General features: G+C 39.2%; 1 protein-coding gene and 1 non-coding gene across 2 annotated transcripts in view; one reads left to right on the plus strand and one right to left on the minus strand.

Moving 5' to 3' along the window:
• Positions 1-2801: 2801 nt before the first annotated feature.
• LOC118894764 (cell cycle control protein 50C-like) overlaps positions 2802-22304 on the minus strand; it is a 31336-nt gene continuing 11833 nt past the window's right edge. Inside the window, exons 5-9 of the mRNA XM_036851284.1 lie at positions 20873-20974; positions 19505-19592; positions 12477-12617; positions 6500-6709; positions 2802-3244 (exon numbers count right to left, since the gene is read on the minus strand). Of these exons, the coding sequence (XP_036707179.1) occupies positions 3054-3244; positions 6500-6709; positions 12477-12617; positions 19505-19592; positions 20873-20974 (732 nt within the window). The 3' untranslated portion in view covers positions 2802-3053. The remainder of the gene's footprint in view (positions 3245-6499; positions 6710-12476; positions 12618-19504; positions 19593-20872; positions 20975-22304) is intronic.
• On the plus strand, positions 7869-7941 carry TRNAG-GCC. The gene has a single exon. It is a non-coding gene; the product is annotated as a tRNA-Gly (tRNA).

Raw genomic sequence — 22304 nt, forward strand, 5'->3', positions numbered from 1 at the left:
ATGCAATGAATGGAAAGCCTGAATAGTACAAAATGCTAACTTCCCCTGAACAAGAGGGAATTCTCCAGCTGACAGCCTTCGGGCTCCATCTGCAACATCAATTCTTTCAGGTGTTCCAGCAGACTGTCTTTTGGCCAAATTTTTTTTTTTTTATTGGAGTATAGGTGATTTACAATGTTGTGTTAGCTTCAGGTGTACAGCAAAGTAAATTGGTTATACGTATGCATATATCCACTCTTTTTTTTAAGATTCTTTTTCCATATAGGTCATTACAGAGTATTGAGTAGCATACCCTGTGCTATATAGTAGGTCCTTATTAATTATCTATTTTATATATAGCACTGTGTATATGTTAATCACAATCTCCCAATTTATCCCTCCCTCCCCTTCCCCCCTGGTAACCATAAGTTTGTTTTCTACATCTGTGACTCTGTTTCTGTTTTGTAAATAAGTTCATTTGTTCCCTTTTTTTTTTTTTTAGATTCCACATATAAGCCATATCATAGGATATTTGCAACACAGTATTATTATTATATATTTTTTAAATAAATTTATTTATTTGCGTTGCGGTGCATGGGCTTCTCATTGCTGTGGCTTCTCTTGTTGTGGAGCACGGGTTCTAGGAGCGCAGACTTCAGTAGTTGTGGCTCGTGGGCTCTAGAGTGCAGGCTCAGTAGTTGTGGCACACGGGCTTAGTTGCTCCGCGGCATGTGGAATCTTCCCAGACCAGGGCTTGAACCCGTGTGCCCTGCATTGGCAGGCGGATTCTTATCCACTGCGCCACCAGGGAAGTCTCTGCCTTTTGGCTTAAACTGCAACTCCTTCCTGAGCATCCAGTCTGCTAGCCTCCCCCGTCAGATTTTGCACTTGCCAAGCCTCCACAATCATGTGAGCCAATTACTGAAAATAAATCTCTTTACACACACTCACACACACACACACACACACACACACACACACACACACACACACACCTCCTATTGGTTCTGTTTCTCCGAGAGCCTTGACTAATACGGCATTTTATAAGCTGACAAACAGGATTGAAATGTAACAAATGTATTCTTGCCTTTTTCCAATCAGCACCATAACTGAGTGTGGACTGAAGGGGCAAGAGCCCAGCATCTGAAGTCACAGGGTTTGGTTCCTGTGTGAGCTCTGTTCCTTCCTACCTCTCTGCCCTAAGCTCAAGAAACCACAATTGTTCAGATGACTAGAGCATTGCCAAGTATATTAGTTTTTTATTGCTACTGTAACAAATTACCATACTCAGTGCTAAAAACAACATAAATTAATTTTCTTACTGTCCTAGAGGTCAGAATTCTCAAATCAAGGTGTCAGCAGGGCTTCTAGAGGCTTCAAGGGAGGATCTGTCTCTTGCTTTTTTCAGCCTATAGAGGAGGCTGCCTGCATTCTTTGGACCATGGCCTTCTTTGTATCATTCCAACCTCTTGCTTCCATTGCCACACCTCCCCCTATTCTTCTGATCTCCTGCCTCTCTTTTATAAGGACCCTTAGGATTACATTGGGCCCACACAGATAATCCATATCAGTATCCTTAATTTAATCACAGCTGCAAAGTCTCTTTTGGCACACAAGGTAACACTCACAGGTTCCAGGGATTAGGATGTGGGTATCTTTGGGTGGAGGTGGGCTGGGGCGTTATTCAGCCTACCACACCTGGTCACCTGAGGTCAGTGGTTCGTACTTGAAACCATTTTGGTTTTTTTGGAAAAGTACTTGACCATTTGGTGAATGCAGGAAGTTGCAACAGAGAAATGCTTTCTTGCCTGCTAAAGAGACAACTATGTATTGGTACTATGTTTCTCTTTAACAATGAAAATTCTGCTGTTAGAGTCATCACAGAGTAAAGCTTTCCCCACCTCAAAAAATAAAATAATATAAACATGTTTTTTAAAGTATAATATTCTGGTTATCTAGTTATACAGATCTATGGAGTCTCTTGCCCTGGCAGCTTTACCAAGTACAGTTGATCCTTGAACAACACGGGTTTGAACTGCGTCTACTTATACACGGATTTTTTTCAATAAATACTTACTACAGTACTACATGATCCACAGTTGGTTGAATCCGTGGATGTAGAACCACAGATACTAAGGGCCAACTGTAAAGTTATAGGTGGATTCTCGACTGCATGGGGGTCAGCGCCACTAACCACTGTGTTGTTCAAGGGTCAACTGTATGCCATTCAGTCTCCTGTAAAGTGACCTTCAGCAGGAATTAAAACTTTTTAAGATGGACCCTAAGAAGCTTCATCAACACGTATAATTCAAGTATCACAAATCCATGTCATCACCTGCATTCTAGAGTACATCATCCCAATGTAAGTTTTAGAATTGTGTTGTGCCCTCAAATGCTGAGTACACTTTTCAAGAGAATCAGTTACTTTCAGTACTTCCCTCTTGGCTACATGGGTAACTTTAGGGAAATTCCTGGACTTTCTTTTTGGTGTATTGATGTATTGTGGGTGCTCATGGCACTGCCATAACCTTTGCTTGGCTTATTCTTAGTAGAGAAAACTTCATTTTGACTCATATATAATTGAATAAATCAATTTTCAAAAATCATCCTGATTGCTCAATTCAGTGCTCAAATATTGTTGTTGGTGAGTCTGTAATTTCAACCAGCCAATGAGGACTCATGGTCTGAGCCTGATTGATGGTTAAAAGGATTCACCTTATCTTGGGGCCCCAGGTTTACTTACTCTTGTCTGGTGATGCCACCCTCCTAGGTATTCACCTACTTTCAGGCACAAGGGCTTCAAATAAATTCCCGAGACTTGGTTTAGAGCTCAAGGATGATTTATCTTCCCCATTCCAAGGACATTTTACTATACCTAATTATGCCTTCTCCTCCTCCTCCTCTTCTTCTTTTTTTCTGCACTCTGAAACTCTCATTATTTATCTATCTGGGATTGAACTTGGTCAGTCAATCCAGTTCCCCTTGATGAAATATCCCAGTCATTTTGAGATCTTTGGCTCTATTACTTCACCGTCCATTTCTGTGTTTTCTGCTCTTCCTTTTAAAGTCTGACTTTACTGCTGGAGGAAGAACGTTTTCCTTTCTTTCAGCCTCAAGTGAACTGCCAACATGGAAAAGAAGGCTAACCAGGTCACAGCTCCTGTCACCACGTAGGCGAGACCTAAGAAAAGGCTACTGCCTCCACTCCATGTCAGGGTGGAAAGAACAACTGCTTTTTCTCCTCGGAACCTGTTTACAGGAAAGTCTAAGAAAAGAAAACCTGTTAAGGATCTGTCTCAGCACTTCTCAGCTCTACCACTACATATCCTAAATACATTAGGTTGAACTATATATATATATATATATACACACACACACACACACACACATTTATTTATTTATTTATTTATTTATTTATTTATTTTGGCTGTGCTTTTCATCACATGGGATCTTAGTTCCCTGACCAGGGATTGAATGTGCAGTGAGAGCATGGAGGTCTAACCACTGGACTGCCAGGGAAGTCCTGAACCATATAATACTGCTAGTTTTGTTGGTAAAAAATGGTTGACTATTCAATTTCATATAGTCTAATCTTTACCAAGCAGTATGTTGTATTTTGCTGGAATGAAATTAAGTAAAAACAAGTCTTCCTTCTATATAGTTGTAATCTATGAAAGAAATTCTGACACAGATAGATCTGAATGACTTACAGACAACTCACTAGTGAACAAATATAGTTAATTTCTAAACCCAAGGAAATGAAAAGACTACAGATAGGTTTTGCAGCAAACCTAAATTTGCATTTAAGGATCAGGATACCCAGGGTAGGCTAAAGTCCTTCATAGGCTAAGGTCTGAATTCCTACCTCATGGAAAATTCTTCAAGAGGAGTGAAGAGCAAAAAAAGTAGTGAGATAGATGGCAAAACGTTTTTGGTGGGAAAACTAAAGGTGGTGCATTCATTTGGGTTTTGAAATGGCCAGCATCCCTCACTGCTGGGGAGAAAGTGTTTGAAGTGGCTCTGCTATCGTTAGCATTTGAATGATGTCATTTTGATCATGCATGTGGCCTGAGGTTTTTAAACATCTGGTGCCTTTTGTAAACCAAACTAATAAACAAATAAAGGCTTCTCATAGCAACTGCATTTCCCAGCAAAGCTCTTAAAAGGCCTCAAATCACTTGGCAACATACTATTTAAAGGCACAAACTTGTTAGGAAAGCTAGTTCTCTTTCTTTTCCAACAGAATTCCTCACTGTCACCAGGTCCTTGGGTGCCATCTCAACTCGGCTGCCTGACTGTTCCTTTAAGAGGGTCTTTTCCTCACACAGAGGGTCTTTTCTCCCTTAGAAGTGGTAGCATTTTCTGCAGCTCAGGCTTAGTTCTCCTTGCATATTAGCCAGGCTGTGAGGCTGGACGGGTAATACTCACACTAGGGTTCAACACAGGTGGTGCAAGCACAGGACTCAGGCTCTGGACTGAGGTTTTTTGCTAAAGATTTAGATTTGAGAGTTATCAGCATTAAAATATGACTGTGAATGAAGATGCCCAAGGAAGGCATGTCTCAAGCAGAGAAATAGTGTCTCCTTTGTTCGGAGCATGGACTCTGTCTTCTCCTCAACCCTAAACTCACTGTAATGCATTATGAGGGCAGCAGTACACGATGGGCTTTTGTCCTGTGTCTTGATTGCTACCATAACTGCTTTACTTGTAAGGGCAATCACAGAAAAAGTTGATGGGAACAGAAGGTCCAACTTGAGAGACTATTGCCAAGCAACTTTCAATCTCAAATTTTCTAGGAGGGAGAGAGAGGGGTTGCTGAAATCCTATTCAGAAGGTAATATTCTATGGCTTACTCTTTGATCTGTACATGGAATGCTGTATAAGACAGAGTAATTTCTGGTTTTCCTTTTCATAGACTAGAATTAGGGACCATGCTAAAGGAATGGCTGAAGGAAAACCATACTCCTGGTCAGTAAACAAAAGGAGGCAGTAAGTTGAGAGGTAGAGATGGTGTCACATCAGTGGGGGTCCCCACTCCCCTGTCAGAGTGGAGACATTTGCGCTTTGCTCCAGGACAGAAAAGAAGAAAAGATGGAGCGTTGAACTGAAACACACGTTGTTATTCACTGACCCAAGAATCTCTCAGTCAAGCTCCCTGAGAGGTAAAGAAACAAAGGAGGTAGACAGTTTGGTGTTCAGATCCTCTAGCCTGCTGGGGGTCCCGTGAAAAACTCCCAGCCGGTAGCCCTGAGATGCTACGGGGTTGCTGATGCCTAATCAGGCTGACGTCTCAAAGCTGTGCACAAGTCCTGGAAAGACCTGCCTCTGAGAGAATTCTGCCTCGGGGAGAATCAGAAAGGGACTTGAAAACTAAGTCTGAGGACCAGAGTTAGTATAAATTGTGTTTAGATATATAATTTTTAAAAGATAGTGTTTGGTGTCATTTTGAAGTTAAGTCCTCTTTGTTCTTAAGTCAAGAGTTACATTTATATTTTTAAATTAAGTGAAAACATTTCAGAATCTCATATTAAAGTATGTCTCCTGATGTGGACTGTATGTCCATAACCAAAGCACTGGCTCCTGCTAGCTGGCTTCGTACCTAATAGAGGAAGAACACAGCATCCTCACTGCAGAGCTTGTAGCATGGCTCATGTGGGTTGGATGAACGGAACCTGCCCTTGAATCCAGGGCTCCCTTGGTCTATGCTACTTTTGCCTAAAATAAAAGGTTCTACAATCTCTCTGTTTTCATTGTTTTTAGTCCATATTCCAAATTTACTTCTTAGTAAACCTCTCTCTCTTTATTTCCAGGGTCCTCCATGTCATCCCATCCTATATGGCAGGCTTCTCCTCATTGTTTTAGATCTCTAGGCCCAGTGTTACATAATCTTTCTTCAGGGACAGAAATAGCCCTTCCCTCCTTATCCATACCTACTTACCTGATACTGCTATTGACTGCTGTTCCTTTAAAAAAACAACAACACACATTTAATTATATATAAAGTGGAGACAAACTATATGGTGATGGAGTGACAGTACTGCCTATAAGATAAATATGTATTGGGCTTCCCTGGTGGCGCAGTGGTTGAGAATCTGCCTGCCAATGCAGGGGACACGGGTTCGAGCCCTGGTCTGGGAAGATCCCACATGCCGCGGAGCAACTGGGCCCGTGAGCCACAACTACTGAGCCTGCGCGTCTGGAGCCTGTGCTCCGCAACGGGAGAGGCCGCGATAGTGAGAGGCCCGCGCACCGCGATGAAGAGTGGCCCCCGCTTGCCACAACTAGAGAAAGCCCTCGCACAGAAACGAAGACCCAACACAGCCATAAATAAATAAATAAGTAAATAAAATTAAAAAAATAATAATCTTTAAAAAAAAAAGATAAATATGTATTTCTTTTACATATATATAGATTCGATTGGTGAATAGAAAGGTATAGAATGAAATAGTTCAACAACTAGTATCCAGATGGACACTGATTTTCCTTCATCCCCAGAAAGAAAACTGGAATAAAAGGATACTGTAGGTTATGTTGAAACTATAACTACCAGCAGGCAAGCCTTCAGTAAAATGCTCTATTCGATGGAGTCGGCGGTACAGTTTTTTGAAAGTGGGAAATGCGGCTGTCCTCATCCACACAATGAAGTCGTCATTGATGAAGCCATTGTTTCCTGGATCCTCTTCATCTAGTTCATAGACAGGCTTAGGCCAGTTCGGAGGCTTTGTGGTTCCTGTGGAAAGTTAACAATGGATGTGGTTGAGTAAAATCATTTACCACCTTTAGTTTTTCTTAAAATGTAGAGATTGAAACAACTTCTCTATTCTTGAGGAAAGAGGAATCGAAATTACAAAATTTTTTTAAAAAGTATGTGTGTGTAAGCTACCTGAGTATACAACCATTAAAAATAATGGTTATGCCGCATAGCGCAGGGAGATCAGCTCTGTGCTTTGTGACCGCCTGGGGGGGTGGGATGGGGAGGGTGGGAGGGAGGGAGATGCAGGATGGAGGAGATGTGGGAACATATGTATATGTATGACTGATTCACTTTGTTATAGAGCAGAAACTAACACACCATTGTAAAGCAATCATACTCCAATAAAGATATTAAAAAAAAATAAAATAAAATAATGGTTATGGGCTACCCTGGTGGCGCAGTGGTTAAGAATCCGCCTGCCAATGCAGGGGACACGGGTTCAAGCCCTGGTCCGGGAAGATCCCACATGCTGCAGAGCAACTAAGCCCGTGCATCACAACTACTGAGCCTGCGCTCTAGAGCCGTGAGCCACAACTACTGAGCCTGCGTGCTGCAACTACTGAAGCCTGCACACCTAGAACCCGTGCTCCACAAGAGAAGCCACTGCAACGAGAAGCCCACGCACCACAATGAAGAGTAGACCCTGCTCGCCACAGCTAGAGAAAGCCCATGTGCAGCAACGAAGACCCAAAGCAGCCAAAAATAAATAAATAAATTAATAATAATAATAATAATAATAATGGTTATAAGGACTCTAAGGAAATGTGGGGGGAAATGCTGATGATACTGTCATAGGGTTAAAAAAAGCAGAATATCATATGTATATTATGTATTCAAATATATAAAATATATAATAAAGCATTGAAAAAATAGGTACAGCAGAATGATAATAGTGGTGGTATTCAGTGATAGCATCATGGGGAATGTCTATTTTCTATAACATCATTAGTAATGTAAAGAAAGCAAATTAAAACAAGATACCATTTCACCTAAAAATGGGTTTATATTTAAAGAAAAAAAGAATGACAACCATTGATGAGGCAGTGGAAATGGGAACTCTTGTACAGAGCAGATAGATGTGTGGATTAACCACATTTTTGGCAATCTAGGAACATGCAGCAAAAGACTGAGGACTTCCCTGGTGGTCCAGTGGGTAAGACTCCGCACTGCCAATGCAGGGGGCCTGGGTTCAATCCCTGGTCAGGGAACTAGATCTCTCATGCACGCCACAACTAAGAGTTCACATGCCACAACTAAGGAGTCCGCAGGCTGCAATGAAGAGCCCGCATGCCACAATGAAGATCCTGCGTGCCACAACTAAGATCCGGTGCAGCCAAAATAAATAAATAAATAAACATTAAAAGAAAAAAAGATTGAATATATTTTGCATCCATTTTGGCCCAGAAATTCTCCTTCTAGGACTATATTCTAAGGAAATGATTATGGAAGTGCATGAAGATCGTGTTGCATGGATATTCCCTGCAGACCTGTACCTAAAAGCTCAAAGGTGGAAGCAAGGAAGAAGAACTTGTAGAAGGGAGAAGGTGGAGAACAGAGGTGTTGCAAACCTGTTCTAAAGCCAGGAAGCCTGGTAGGTCTGGGTGCTGTGCTGTAGGAATGCTGGGAACACCAGGTAAAGTCTGTTGAGTTTACTCTCATCCTCATACTTCCCACTTTACCGCCCTGGGCATGCCTGTCTCTCCCACTCAACAGCAGACTCTTGAGTTCAGTGTCTTCCTCATCGTTTTTTCACTGGCATTTAGTCCAGTGCCTGGCACATGGTAGGTGTTCAATCAATGCTTGATAAAGGGATGAGCGATTCCAGTGAAAGCTGACAGAAGCTGATAATAAACAGCATTTTGAATTTTAAAATAGTCAACAAGAGGAAGTTGTCCAGTGAACTTTTTACTTCCATAAAACTGGTTCTACTATTTGTAGGAAACCATTCTTTCTCACCTCTGACCACTGACTATTTTCTCCTAAAAGAAACCCAGTCTTATTTTCTAAGCATGGGCTGTAGTGCTTATAAAATCATGTGCTAAGTTTGGTTGGATTAATCTGAAGTATGTTGGTATACTTATACTTCCTCTGGAAATAATCCTTTGCTGGAGAAACTTTCTCTCCAAAAACTGTGGCGATGTTGGCCCTTCCCAAGAATTCGATCGCTATTGCTGGAAGAATATTGATCGAAATCAAAATTGCCTTTGGTACCTGCATGTGGACCTTACCCTCCCTCTACTTCAGCCAGAGCTCATGCCTCAAGTCAATGTGTCCTATAGGCCAGTGATATCCAAGTCACCCAGGGAGTGAAAAATGCAGGTTCAAGCATGCCTTTCCGTATCAACCCCTAATCCTACCCCATCCCATGTCTCCAGAGAGTATGAGAAGCACGGTGTAAGAAGCATCAACTTCTCTCATTTTCCAAGTTCAGCTGGGTCCTTGGTATTCATCCATTCACTCAACAATAAGTATTTCTTGATTGCTCACTTATATCAAGCACCAGGGATATAGCATGAGATCTAATTCCTTTCCTCAAGGAGTTCACATACTAAAGTGGGGATGACAAGTATTCAAATAGATAATTAAAATAAAACATGGTAACTCTTACAATAGAAGTAAGAAAGAGTAGGAGTAGGAGATAAGAGAAAGCCAAGAATGCTTTGTGTTATATGCTTGTGGTTATGGTAAGACAAAACAATAGCATATTGCCAAGTTCCTTTCAAAAACTGGGAATTTAATTACAGATACAGTGACCATACATGCCAGTTTGCCTAAGACAGTCCCAGTTTATGTCTGTTGTCCATTATCTCATCTGATTTAGCGCTTATCCCAAGCAAATAATGTACATATAATTTCATCCTTTCAGCCATGGTCTTAGCTAGTAGTGAGAGATACCCATGTACAGTGAACAGAGTGCTTACTTTAATTAATGAAAGATAACCAGTGGCCCTTCATAGCAAAACATAACATATCCCTGTGACTCCTGCCACAGTTTGACAGTACAGCCCGTTAGGCCACAGCCTCTGTTTTGGCCTGTGAGACATGTGGAGCTGCCAGGCTGCAAGTCAGTGGGGTTGGTGGGAAATGTGGGATATTACAGATTATGTTATAGGCACAAGACGTAGTGTGAAAAACAGATGCTGAGCAGTGTTGCTGAGAGTAGTTTGAACTCTCTTGCAACAGTGTTATTTATTATATGGTGTAAAAATATAACTACCTTATTGTTTGGTTTTTTATTTGCTAGTAAATCCTTTTGGCTGTGAAGAGCTAAAACAAGGAACATACATGTTTAATGAAAAATTAAGCACAGTTTTTTTAAGAAAGTTGATGAATGTAATACTTGCAATGTTGGTTGACATATACCCCCCACCACGGGAACCGTCATGAGTCAATGACCATGGGAAAAATCAAAAGACATAAATTGCTGAAGAACATCAGAATCTACTTCAAAAGTTTGCACTTATTTCTAAAAGCAATTACACTCCAATAAAGATGTGGAAAAAAAAAGAGTGTATTCAAAGACAGTGCTTTACCTCAAGGAGCTACAGAAAGTCCACTTCTATACCATTATGTGAGCATGACTTTTCATTTAGATCAAATGAGTTTCCTTCTAGTTTCACTTTTTTACTAATTTTTTTTTTTTTATAATCAAAGGAAAACTTTAATGTTTTGGCTCTATGAGCACAAAAAGAACCTTGTAAACAGTTAAATGAAAGCAGTTTTAAATCAATGTCTTCAGATGTATTCATCCATCTGAATACACTGGTTTGATTTTTTTTTTATTTGATTCTTCATGGAATCAAGGCAAAGCTTTTCAATATTCAATAATGGAAGATAAAACTGACATGATTATAAATATTACTATAAATTCAGTTAAAAAATTCAACAATCAAGTGCAAATATTTTGGATTTATAGTGATAACATAAATGCAAATTTGGTGGAGCACAACATCAGAGTAAAGATAATTTTCTTAGTAAATTGAGAAATTTATGGAGAAATGGGCTTAAAATTCGTTGTGAAACATATATAATTAACAACTGTATCCAAACAAGCTACAATATTTTGTTAATCAAAAAAAGAGCTGTAGTTGTGCAAATTTAAATATTTTCATATATTCACAGAGGAAATGAACTGCAAAATTTTTACAATGACAAAGATGTTAAAGAAATGCTTCAGCATGAGAATACATGTGGTCTGTCTTTGCTACACATCATCAACCAAAATTTTAGAAATGTCTGAGCCTTCAAAGAACTGTTTTCTATATCAAATGATATGTCCTACAATGATCCTGAACTTTTTCTTGGTAAATAAGCCCTCTAAGTTTTTGTGGAATTTTATTCAAAATAGTTGTAAAGTTTTAGACAAAGTATTCTACACATGGAATGCCACAAACCTTAGTTTTTGAGGATATAGTTAATTGTAATTATTGAAAATCAAGTTTGCAAACAAGAAGATATTGAAATTTACCCCTATAAAAGCAAGGGAACAATTGAACATATTATATAATGAGAGTTCAAAACGTGTACAAGATTTAATTTTTAAATTCTATAATTGTGTTTTGAAATATCTCAATTTATGTGAAAACTATTTTGATGGAGCTCCTATTTTAATTGGATAAAAGTTTCTTCTCGATGAGAATTAAATGATATCCAGGAAATCTAAGATTTCATAACATCTAAATTTAGTAAAACATTCAAAAAAATCATAGATAGAAAAATTGTGAAGTCAAAAAAAGACCTTGCCTATAAAAATATTTGGGCTCCAGGCGTGTGGGCCTCAGCAGTTGCAGCGCACGGGCTCAGTAGTTGTGGCTTGCGGGCTCTAGAGCGCAGGCTCAGTAGTTGTGGCGCATGGGCCTAGCTGCTCCGCGGCAAGTGGGATCCTCCCTGACCAGGGATAGAACCTGTGTCCCTTGCACTGGCAGGTGGATTCTTAACCACTGCACCACCAGGGAAGTCCTAGATATTTTCTCAGTTAAAAAAAAGTTATGGTCAAAAGAGAAGAATCAATTAAAGGTGCAACAATCTGAAACTGATTAACCACAAAATGCACTTCAAAAAAAGAGTGCAGACAATTTTGTGAAAAAATTTAAAATATTTTAACAAAATATTTTTAAAAATACAAAAATCCAAATTTTTCATTAGAAAAATCCAGGTGCATGAAATGAAGACAGATATGGCCAAGAAACTGATTAAAGTGTGTGACTCTGTATCCAGAATAATTATTCTGTTTATATTATCTTTTAGCATTTAGATAATACTTAAAGTATTTTTTAAGTTGGTTTAATGTACACAGATATATTTTAATCTTTGAAATAATTGCATTTTTAAAATAGTTTGTAATAGAATTCTTTTATATGCCCATCAATATGGTAATGCCAATTTATTGATCAATAAATAAAACTTTCAAATTAATATATAACTTTAGTTATTCTAGGGACCGCTTTCACTCTCAAAAGTACACCAGTTTGAACAGTAAATTAAAGATCACATAATTATAGATGAAGGAACAAGTTTCTTAAAACATTGCCTTTTCCTAATGGTAAACTAGAAAGAACTGGGGTACCAATCATTTCATGTTTCTGACAGGTATGTGATGGAGGTGCCCACAGGTAGGAAATATTATAACCAAAAGGTGGTCAGCAAAGAAGTAAACAAGGCGGAATCATAAACATGCCCCCACACATCAAAACCGAAGTTTCTATAAAGAGAGGAGAATATTGAGCTAATGTATGGATCTTACCTGCAAATGCACTAGAAAGATTTTGGAAACTTGGATTCTGAAACTTGACATACTTGTCTGTCCACCATGTAATTCCACTCCTTATCATTGGTACTTTGATATGGATAGACGAATTAAGGTTGTAAGAAAGAATAATGGTGTCTGTAGGGAAATTAAAAACTGTGTTAGATTCAAGTAAGCATTTTTTGCCACACTTGGAAGTGCACAACCAGACACAGCTGAAAAAGCAGGGTTTGAGTAGACTCTCCACATGCCTACATGGCATAGATGCTGGAATCAGAAGACTATTCTTTTTCTTGCTAAGGCCCCAATTATTGAAAAATACTCTTAGACTCCATTTGACTCATGTTTCCTAACTACAAATCTCTGGTAAGGGAGAACTTATTTGCAAATGAAATATCATAAATCAGTGGATAATGTATACAAACAGTACTTTAAAAACTGCCACTCATCCTACACCCAGTGGGACCCACCCACGGTTAGGGGTCCAGCAGCGATGGGGGAGACCCTGGGGGAGACAGTGGGGGAGGAGCGTGAAGGAACGGAAAGGAATGTGGCCAGCACTTTCCCTGTCCACTTAGGCACCCGGGAGCCTACTGGGTTCCTGGGCCTAATCCTCTGCCCTTGGAGCCCCCCTCCTGCAGCGCAGAGCCAAAGCCTCACCCAGGGCCCTACCTCCGAACTCCGGAACACCACACTCCAGAGGCCCTCCTTTCCACGTGCTGCAGCTGCCCTTTCCCGCAGGTCCTAAGCAGAGGCCCTGCCCCATGCTTGAACGTCACCCCACCTCCCGCCTAGGTTCTGCCCCACCCTAAACTCCGCCCCTGCCTAAGTTCCACCCCCCTAAGCTCCGCCCCCATAGCCAAGGCTTTTTTTTTTTCTTTTCTTTTTTCCTCTTTCAGATTGGGGTTCTGTTTTACCTTGGTGATTCATTGTTGATCCTTTTATATTTTTATTTTTCCTAATAAATGTTTTACTTTTCTAATTTTATTTTATTCTTTATACTTTGTTAGTGATCTCTCCTTTTGGCTTGTCCCCCCCCCCCCCTTTTTTCTTCTTTTTTCTGGTGTGGTTTTATTTTACATTGTTGCAATTGTTTCAATTATAGTTTTATTTTTCCTAATATATTTTTTATCTTCCTAATTTTATTTTGTTTTCTATTCTTTGATATAGTACTGCTCTTTTTTTTCTTTCTTTTTTCCTTTTTTTTTTTTTTTTTTTTACTGCACCACGAAGCTTGCGGGATCTTGGTTCCCAGGCCAGAGGTCGGACAACGAGCTCCTGTGGTGGGAGCTCCGAGTCCAAACTGCTGGACTAACAGAGAACCTCAGACCCCAGGGAATATCAATCGGAGTGAGACCTCCCAGAGGTCCTCATCTCAGCACCAAGACCCAGCTCTATCCAACTGCCTGCAGACTCCAGTGCTGGATGTCTCAGGCCAAACAACCAGTAAGACAGGAATACAGCACCACCCATCAAAAAAAAAAAAAAAAAAAAAAGAAAAGACAAAAAAATACGTTACAGACAAAGGAGCAAGGTAAAAACCTACAAGACCAAATAAATGAAGATGAAATAGGCAACCTACCTGAAAAAGAATTCAGAGTAATGATAGTAAGATGATCCAAAATCTTGGAAACAGAATGGAGAAAATACAAGAAACATTTAACAAGGATCTAGAGGAACTAAAGAGCAAACAAACAGTGATGAACAACACAATTACTGAAATTAAAAATACTCTAGAAGGAATCAATAACAGAATAACTGAGGCAGAAGAACAGATAAGTGAGCTGGAAGATAAAATGGTGGAAAAGACTGCCAGGGAGCAGAATAAAGAAAAAAGAATGAAAAGAATTGAGGACAGTCTCAGAGACTTCTGGGACAACATTAAATGCACCAACATTCAAATTATAGGGGTCCCAGAAGAAGAGAAAAAGAAAGGGTCTGAGAAAATATTTGAAGAGATTATAGTCGAAAACTTCCCTAACCTGGGAAGGGAAATAGTCAGTCAAGTCCAGGAAGCACAGAGAGTACCATAAAGGATAACCCCAAAGAGAAACACACTGAGACACATACTAATCAAACTATCAAAAATTAAATACAGGGCTTCCCTGGTGGCGCAGTGGTTGGGAATCTGCCTGCTAATGCAGGGGACACGGGTTCGTGCCCTGGTCTGGGAAGATCCCGCATGCCGTGGAGCAACTAGGCCCGTGAGCCACAACTGCTGAGCCTGCACGTTTGGAGCCTGTGCTCCACAACAAGAGAGGCCACGACAGTGAGAGGCCTGCACACCGTGATGAAGAGTGGCCCCCGCTTGCCGCAACTAGAGAAAGCCCTAGCACAGAAACGAAGACCCAACATAGCAATCAATCAATCAATCAATCAATCAATCAATCTTTTAAAAAAAATTAAATACAAAGAAAAAATATTAAAAGCAACAAGGGAAAAGCAACAGATAACATACAAGGGAATCCCCATAAGGTTAACAGCTGATCTTTCAGCAGAAACTCTGCAAGCCAGAAGGGAGTGGCAGGACATATTTAAAGTGATGAAAGGGAAAAATCTAAAACCAAGATTACTCTACCCAGCAAGGATCTCATTCAGAGTCGATGGAGAAATTAAAACCTTTACAGACAAGGAAAAGTTAAGAGAATTCAGCACCACAAAACCAGCTTTACAACAAATGCTAAAGGAACTTATCTAGGCAGGAAACACAAGAGAAGGAAAAGGGCTACAAATACAAACCCAAAACAATTAATAAATGGTAACAGGAACATACATATTGATAATTACCTTAAATGTAAATGGATTAAATGCTCCAGCCAAAAAGACATAGATTGGCTGAATCGATACAAAAACAAGACCTGTACATATGCTGTTGACAAGAGACCCACTTCAGACCTAGCGACACATACAGACTGAAAGTGAGGGGATGGAAAAAGATATTCTATGCAAATGGAAATCAAAAGAAAGCTGGAGTAGCAATTCTCATATCAGCCAAAATAGACTTTAAAATAAAGACTATTACAAGAGACAAAGAAGGACACTACATACTGATCAAGGGATCAATCCAAGAATATATAACAATTGTAAATATTTATGCACCCAACATAGGAATACCTCAATACATAAGGCAAATGCTAATAGCCATAAACGGGAAATTGACAGTAACACAATAATAGTGGGGGACTTTAACACCCCACTTTCACCAATGGACAGATCATCCAAAATGAAAATATATAAGGAAACACAAGCTTTAAATGACACATTCAACAAGATGGATTTAATTGATATTTATAGGACATTCCATCCAAAAACAACAGAATACACTGTCTTCTCAAGTGCTCATGGAACATTCTCCAGGATAGACCATATCTTGGGTCACAAATGAAGCCTTGGTAAATTTAAGAAAACTGAAATTGTGTCAAGTATCTTTTCTGACCACAATGTTATGAGACTATATATCAATTACAGGAAAAAATCTGTGAAAAATACAAACACATGGAGGCTGAACAATCCACTACTAAATAACCAAGAGATCACTGAAGAAATCAAAGAGGAAATCAAAAAATACCTAGAAACAAATGGCAATGAAAACACTACGACCCAAAACCTATGGGATGCAGCAAAAGCAGTTCTAAGAGGGAAGTTTAGAGCAATACAAGCCTACCTCAAGAAACAAGAAACATCTCAAATAAACAACCTAACCTTACACCTAAAGCAATTAGAGAAAGAAGAACAAAAAAAAAAAACAACCCCAATGTTAGCATAAGGAAAGAAATCATAAAGATCAGATCAGAAATAAATGAAAAAGAAATGAAGGAAACAATAGCAAAGATCAATAAAACTAAAAGTTGGTTCTTTGAGAAGATAAACAAAATTGATAAACCATTAGCCAGACTCATCAAGAAAAAAAGGGAGAAGACTCACATCAACAGAATTAGAAATGAAAAAGGGGAAGTAACCACTGACACTGCAGAAATACAAAGGATCATGAGAGATTACTACAAGCAACTGTATGCCAATTAAAATGGATAACCTGGAAGAAATGGACAAATTCTTTGAAAAGCACAACCTTCTTAGACTGAGCCAGGAAGAAATAGAAAATATAAACAGACCAATCACAAGCATTGAAATTGAAACTGTGATTAAAAATCTTCCAACAAACAAAAGCCCAGGACCAGATGGTTTCACAGGCGAATTCTATCAAACATTTAGAGAAGAGCTAACACCTATCCTTCTCAAACTCTTCCAAAATATAGCAGAGGGAGGAACACACCTAAACTCAGTCTACGTGGCCACCATCACCCTGATACCAAAACCAGACAAAGATGTCACAAAAAAAGAAAACTACAGGCCAATATCTCTGATGAACATAGATGCAAAAATCCTCAAAAAAATACTAGGAAACAGAATCCAACAGCACATTGAAAGGATCATACATCATGATCAAGTGGGGTTTATCCCAGGAATGCAAGGATTCTTCAGTATACGCAAATCAATCAATGTGATACACCATATTAACAAATTGAAGAAGGAAAACCATATGATCATCTCAATAGATGCAGGAAAAGCTTCTGACAAAATTCAACACCCATTTATGATAAAAACTCTCCAGAAAGTGGGCATAGAGGGAACCTACCTTAACATAATAAAGGCCATATATGACAAACTCACAGCCAACATCATTCTCAATGGTGAAAAACTGAAACCATTTCCACTAAGATCAGGAACAAGACAAGGTTGCCCACTCTCACCACTATTATTCAACATAGTTTTGGAAGTGTTAGCCACAGCAATCAGAGAAGAAAAAGAAATAAAAGGAATCCAAATCAGAAAAGAAGGAGTAAAACTGTCACTGTTTGCAGGTGACATGATACTATACATAGAGAATCCTAAAGAAGCTACCAGAAAACTACTAGAGCTAATCAATGAATTTGGTAGAGTAGCAGGATACAAAATTAGGGCACAGAAATCTCTTGCATTCCTATACACTAAGGATGGAAAATCTGTAAGGGAAATTAAGGAAACACTCCCATTTACCATTGCAACAAAACGAATAAAATACCTAGGAATAAACCTACCTAAGGAGACAAAAGACCTGTATGCAGAAAACTCTAAGACACTGATGAAAGAAATTAAAGATGATACAAATAGATGGAGAGATATACCATGTTCTTGGATTGGAAGAATGAACATTGTGAAAATGACTCTACTACCCAAAGCAATCTACAGATTCAATGCAATCCCTATCAAACTACCCATGGCATTTTCCACAGAACTAGAACAAAAAATTTCAAAATTTGTATGGAAACATAAAGGACCCCTAATAGCCAAAGCAATCTTGAGAAAGAAAAATGGACCGGGAGGAATCAGGCTCTCAGACTTCATTCTATACTACAAAGCTATAGTAATCAAGACAGTATGGTACTGGCACAAAAACAGAACTATAGATCAATGGAACAGGATAGAAAGCCCAGAGATAAACCCATGCACATAGGGTCACCTTATCTTTGATAAAGTAGGCAAGAATATACAATGGAGAAAAGACAGCCTCTTCAATAAGTGGTGCTGGGAAAACTGGACAGCTACATGTAAAAGAATGAAATTAGAACACTCCCTAACACCATACACAAAAATAAAGTCAAAATGGATTAAAGACCTAAATGTAAGGACAGGCACTATAAAACTCTTAGAGGAAAATATAGGCAGAAGACTCTATGACATAAATCACAGCAAGATCCTTTTTGACCCACCTCCTAGAGGAATGGAAAAAAAAACAAACAAATGCAACCTATGAAACTTAAAAGCTTTTGAACAGCAAAGGAAACCATAAACAATACCAAAAGACAACCCTCAAAATGGGAGAAAGTATTTGCAAACAAAGCAACTGACAAAGGATTAATCTCCAAAATATACAAGCAGCTCATGCAGCTTAATATCAAAAAAACCAAACAACCCAATCCAAAAATGGGCAGAAGACCTAAACAGACATTTCTCCAAAGAAGATATACAGATTGCCAACAAACACATGAAAGGAGGCTTAACATCACTAATCATTAGAGAAATGCAAATCAAAACTACAATGAGGTATCACCTCACAACGGTCAGAATGGCCATCATCAAAAAATCTACAAACAATAAAAGCTGGAGAGGGTGTGGAGAAAAGGGACCCTCTTGCACTGTTGGTGGGAATGTAAATCAGTACAGCCACTATGGAGAACAGTATGAAGGCTCCTTAAAAAACTAAAAATAGAAGTACCATATGACCCAGCAATCCCACTACTGGGCATATACCGTGAGAAAACCATAATTCAAAAAGAGTCACGTACCACAATGTTCATTGCAGCACTATTTACAATAACCAGGACGTGGAAGCAACCTAAGTGTCCATTGAGATGAATGGATAAAGAAGATGTGCAACATATATACAATGGAATATTACTCAGCCATAAATAGAAACGAAATTGAGTTATTTGTAGTGAGTTGGATGGACCTAGAGTCTCTCATACAGAGTGAAGTAAGTCAGAAAGAGAAAAACAAATACCGTATGCTAACACATATATATGGAATCAAAAAAAAAAAAAAAAAATGGTCACGAAGAACCTAGGGGCAAGAAGGGAATAAAGACGCAGACCTACTAGAGAATGGACTTGAGGATACAGGGAGGGGGAAGGGTAAGCTGGGACAAAGTGAGAGAGTAGCATTGACATATATATACTACCAAATGTAAAATAGATAGCTAGTGGGAAGCAGCTGCGTGGCACAGGAGTTCAGCTCGGTGCTTTGCGACCACCTAGAGGGGTGGGATAAGGAGGTTGGGAGGGAGATGCAAGACGGAGGGGATGCATATAGCTGATTCACTTTGTTTTACAGCAGAAACTAACACAACACTGTAAAGCAATTATACTCCAGGAAAGATGTTAAAAAAAAAATAAACTGCCACTCAGCTGCAGGAGTAATCTTCTGGATATTTAGATTGTCACACACTCATGAAAGGGAAGATGATGGAGATAGGAAAAGACACCTACCATTGAACATGCTATTGGCAATAGCACCACAAGGAGCGATGGGGATCCCATTGTGGGAGGTTTTGAATGGAGCACAGTTTCTAACATCCTGGATGAGAAATGATACAGGAATAAGTGTTTTTGGTAAAATCTCTTAAAATGCTGGAAGTGAAAATACTGGCAGTGTAAATCAACCCATGATGATCCACTGGCACACATTGAGATTATGGGCTGCTACCTGCTGTTCCCAGGCTGCTGGCTCACCTAGACTAGAAAATTTTTGTGTTTTGGAGATATGTATGTGTGTACATGCACGTGTGTGTAGTTTCTTTCCTCATTAACAGTACATAGCATACCAAATATGTCTGCAGGAAGAAATTTTACTCTGCTTGCTGTGCTAAATACCACACTAAGCCCACAGTGGAATATATTTTTAAAAGGTTTTTCTTATTGGAGTGTAACTTACATTCTAAAAAGTATATAAATTGTGAGTCTACAGTTGGATGACTTATCACAGGGAAATCCACCCACCTAACTACAAGAATACATTTTAAAAAGAGTGGCTGCTAAAAACCATTTGGTTAACCCTGTTATATAATGCCAGTATAGAAAAGGTTTCCTTCTAGCTTTTCTTGCCAGCATGCTGAATATCATTTACCAAGAGTTAAATTTTGTAATCTTAGGTCTGAAAGAATATTCATTAAACCAAAGGCTTTTATTCAATCAAGTAGAGCCCAGTTTCCTTAAACTAGGCTGATTGAAGCCCCCAGTTATAAAAAAGGACAATGGTGGATATAGAGTGAGCTAGGCTGAGACCAATCACTCAAGGTTACTATCAAAATGGTTGGTGCATCCATCAACTAAAATGGGCAACTTTAAAGATAACTACAGAAATTAAGTATGAGAAAATAATATTGAAATCTAATTGATGTGTCAGTCATTCAAAGAAGCAAAAAACTCTACTGTTTGAAGCAGCTCCAGTATGCCATCAACTTTATTAAGAGAAACATAAATCCTGAATTGTGGTTGAAAGGTACTTGAAGATTTGCCCTTCTGACACATTAATTATTACCAAGACTTGGGCAGTCCAATATGTATCTGGTTTTAATATAAAATGCTGTCAAATAAAAAAATGGTCGGTGCATGAAAGGATAAACATCTAATTGGACAAGATTCACATTCCTGCTCTGAAGAGGGCAAGTGCTCCTTCTCAATAGCAGTTATCCTGAATACTCAGCCCCTTCAGGTCACGCAAGAATGAAATGAGCATTTCTGTCTTGTAAATACTTAGCTTTTGAGTTTATTTTCCATACTGTCTTTTAGACTGAAAGATCCATCTGGCTTAAAAAAAAAAAAAAGAGTATTATACCCAGTTAAATAAAGCCTTACCTTTACATCTGTACCCACCAGTTGGCTATTACTTCTGGATAGAATATATCGATAGAGGTTCTGATAGAAGCCATACAATTTGTAGTACATATAAACATTACCCTGTAGAGGAGAACAGCAAGATGTAAGAAGAGAGAAAAATAAACTGAAATATTAATAAACATGGACAAGAGTTTTAAAATATAAGAAGTAGTACCGGGCTTCCCTGGTGGCGCAGTGGTTGAGAATCTGCCTGCCAATGCAGGGGACACGGGTTTGAGCCCTGGTCTGGGAAGATCCCACATGCCGCGGAGCAACTAGGCCCGTGAGCCACAACTACTGAGCCTGCGCGTCTGGAGCCTGTGCCCCGCAACAAGAGAGGCCGCGACAGTGAAAGGCCCACGCACAGCGATGAAAAGTGGCCCCCACTTGCCGCAACTAGAGAAAGCCCTCGCACAGAAATGAAGACCCAACATAGCCAGAAATAAAAAAAAAAAAAAAAAAAAAAAAAAGTAGTACCAAAAAATATTGATGTGAACTGAAAGTTTCTTTATATCAGATAGAAACCCAAGAAATTATTTTTAAAAATCAGTATTGGAAAATCCTGGTCTATACAAAATTATTAAAATGACTACATAACTTATTTTTAATGTTTTTGTAAGGGCTACCACATTCTTGCCTTGAAAAAATTTTATAACTAGGCTTTGTATTCTCAATATATAAAATTTGATTTTACAAATATTTCCCAGCAATACTAGGAAAGATGCTTTGCCTAGGGGTTGCGGTAAGCATCAAATTCACATGGTCTCAAAGCAAATCCATGAAACATAATTTAAAGTTGGAGCCACTGAGCATGTTTAGGCGCATGTTCACGATTGCCCATGTGAAAGACATAAGTCCAGCTCCTTGGTGTCCAGCTCCGGTGTTGTCTTTTTATCACCAGGATCTAGCACAGTACTGTGGCATATTATACTTGGTTAAGAAATGGTGAACCATTTGTTATGGACAAAAAGATGGAATAGTTCACTGATCTAGAAGAAAGGTGGTTTTCACCTTAGCAATAAGCAGCCTTGTGGCCATGAGAGATGGGCCTTTTCATGGATTTTGCCGAATGAGGCTGCCCATTCACAGGCTACCATTGTGCTTCTACATTCATGGTGAAATACCAAGGCCCTAGAACTTCTCCTTCTTTTTTTTTTTTTTTAAAGTTTTTATTTATTTATTTATTTTTGGCTGCATTGGGTCTTCATTACTGCACAAGGGCGCTGCTCTTCGTTGCGGTGCGCAGCCTTCTCATTGAGGTGGCTTGTCTTGTTGCAGAGCATAGGCTCTAGGAGCCTGGGCTTCAGTAGTTGTGGCATGTGGGCTCAGTAGTTGTGGCATGTGGGCTCTACAGCGCAGGCTCAGTAGTTGTGGCGCACGGGCTTAGCTGCTCCGCGGCTTGTGGGATCTT

Source organism: Balaenoptera musculus, chromosome 4 (genome assembly GCF_009873245.2).
Source record: "Balaenoptera musculus isolate JJ_BM4_2016_0621 chromosome 4, mBalMus1.pri.v3, whole genome shotgun sequence".
NCBI lineage: Eukaryota > Metazoa > Chordata > Mammalia > Artiodactyla > Balaenopteridae > Balaenoptera > Balaenoptera musculus.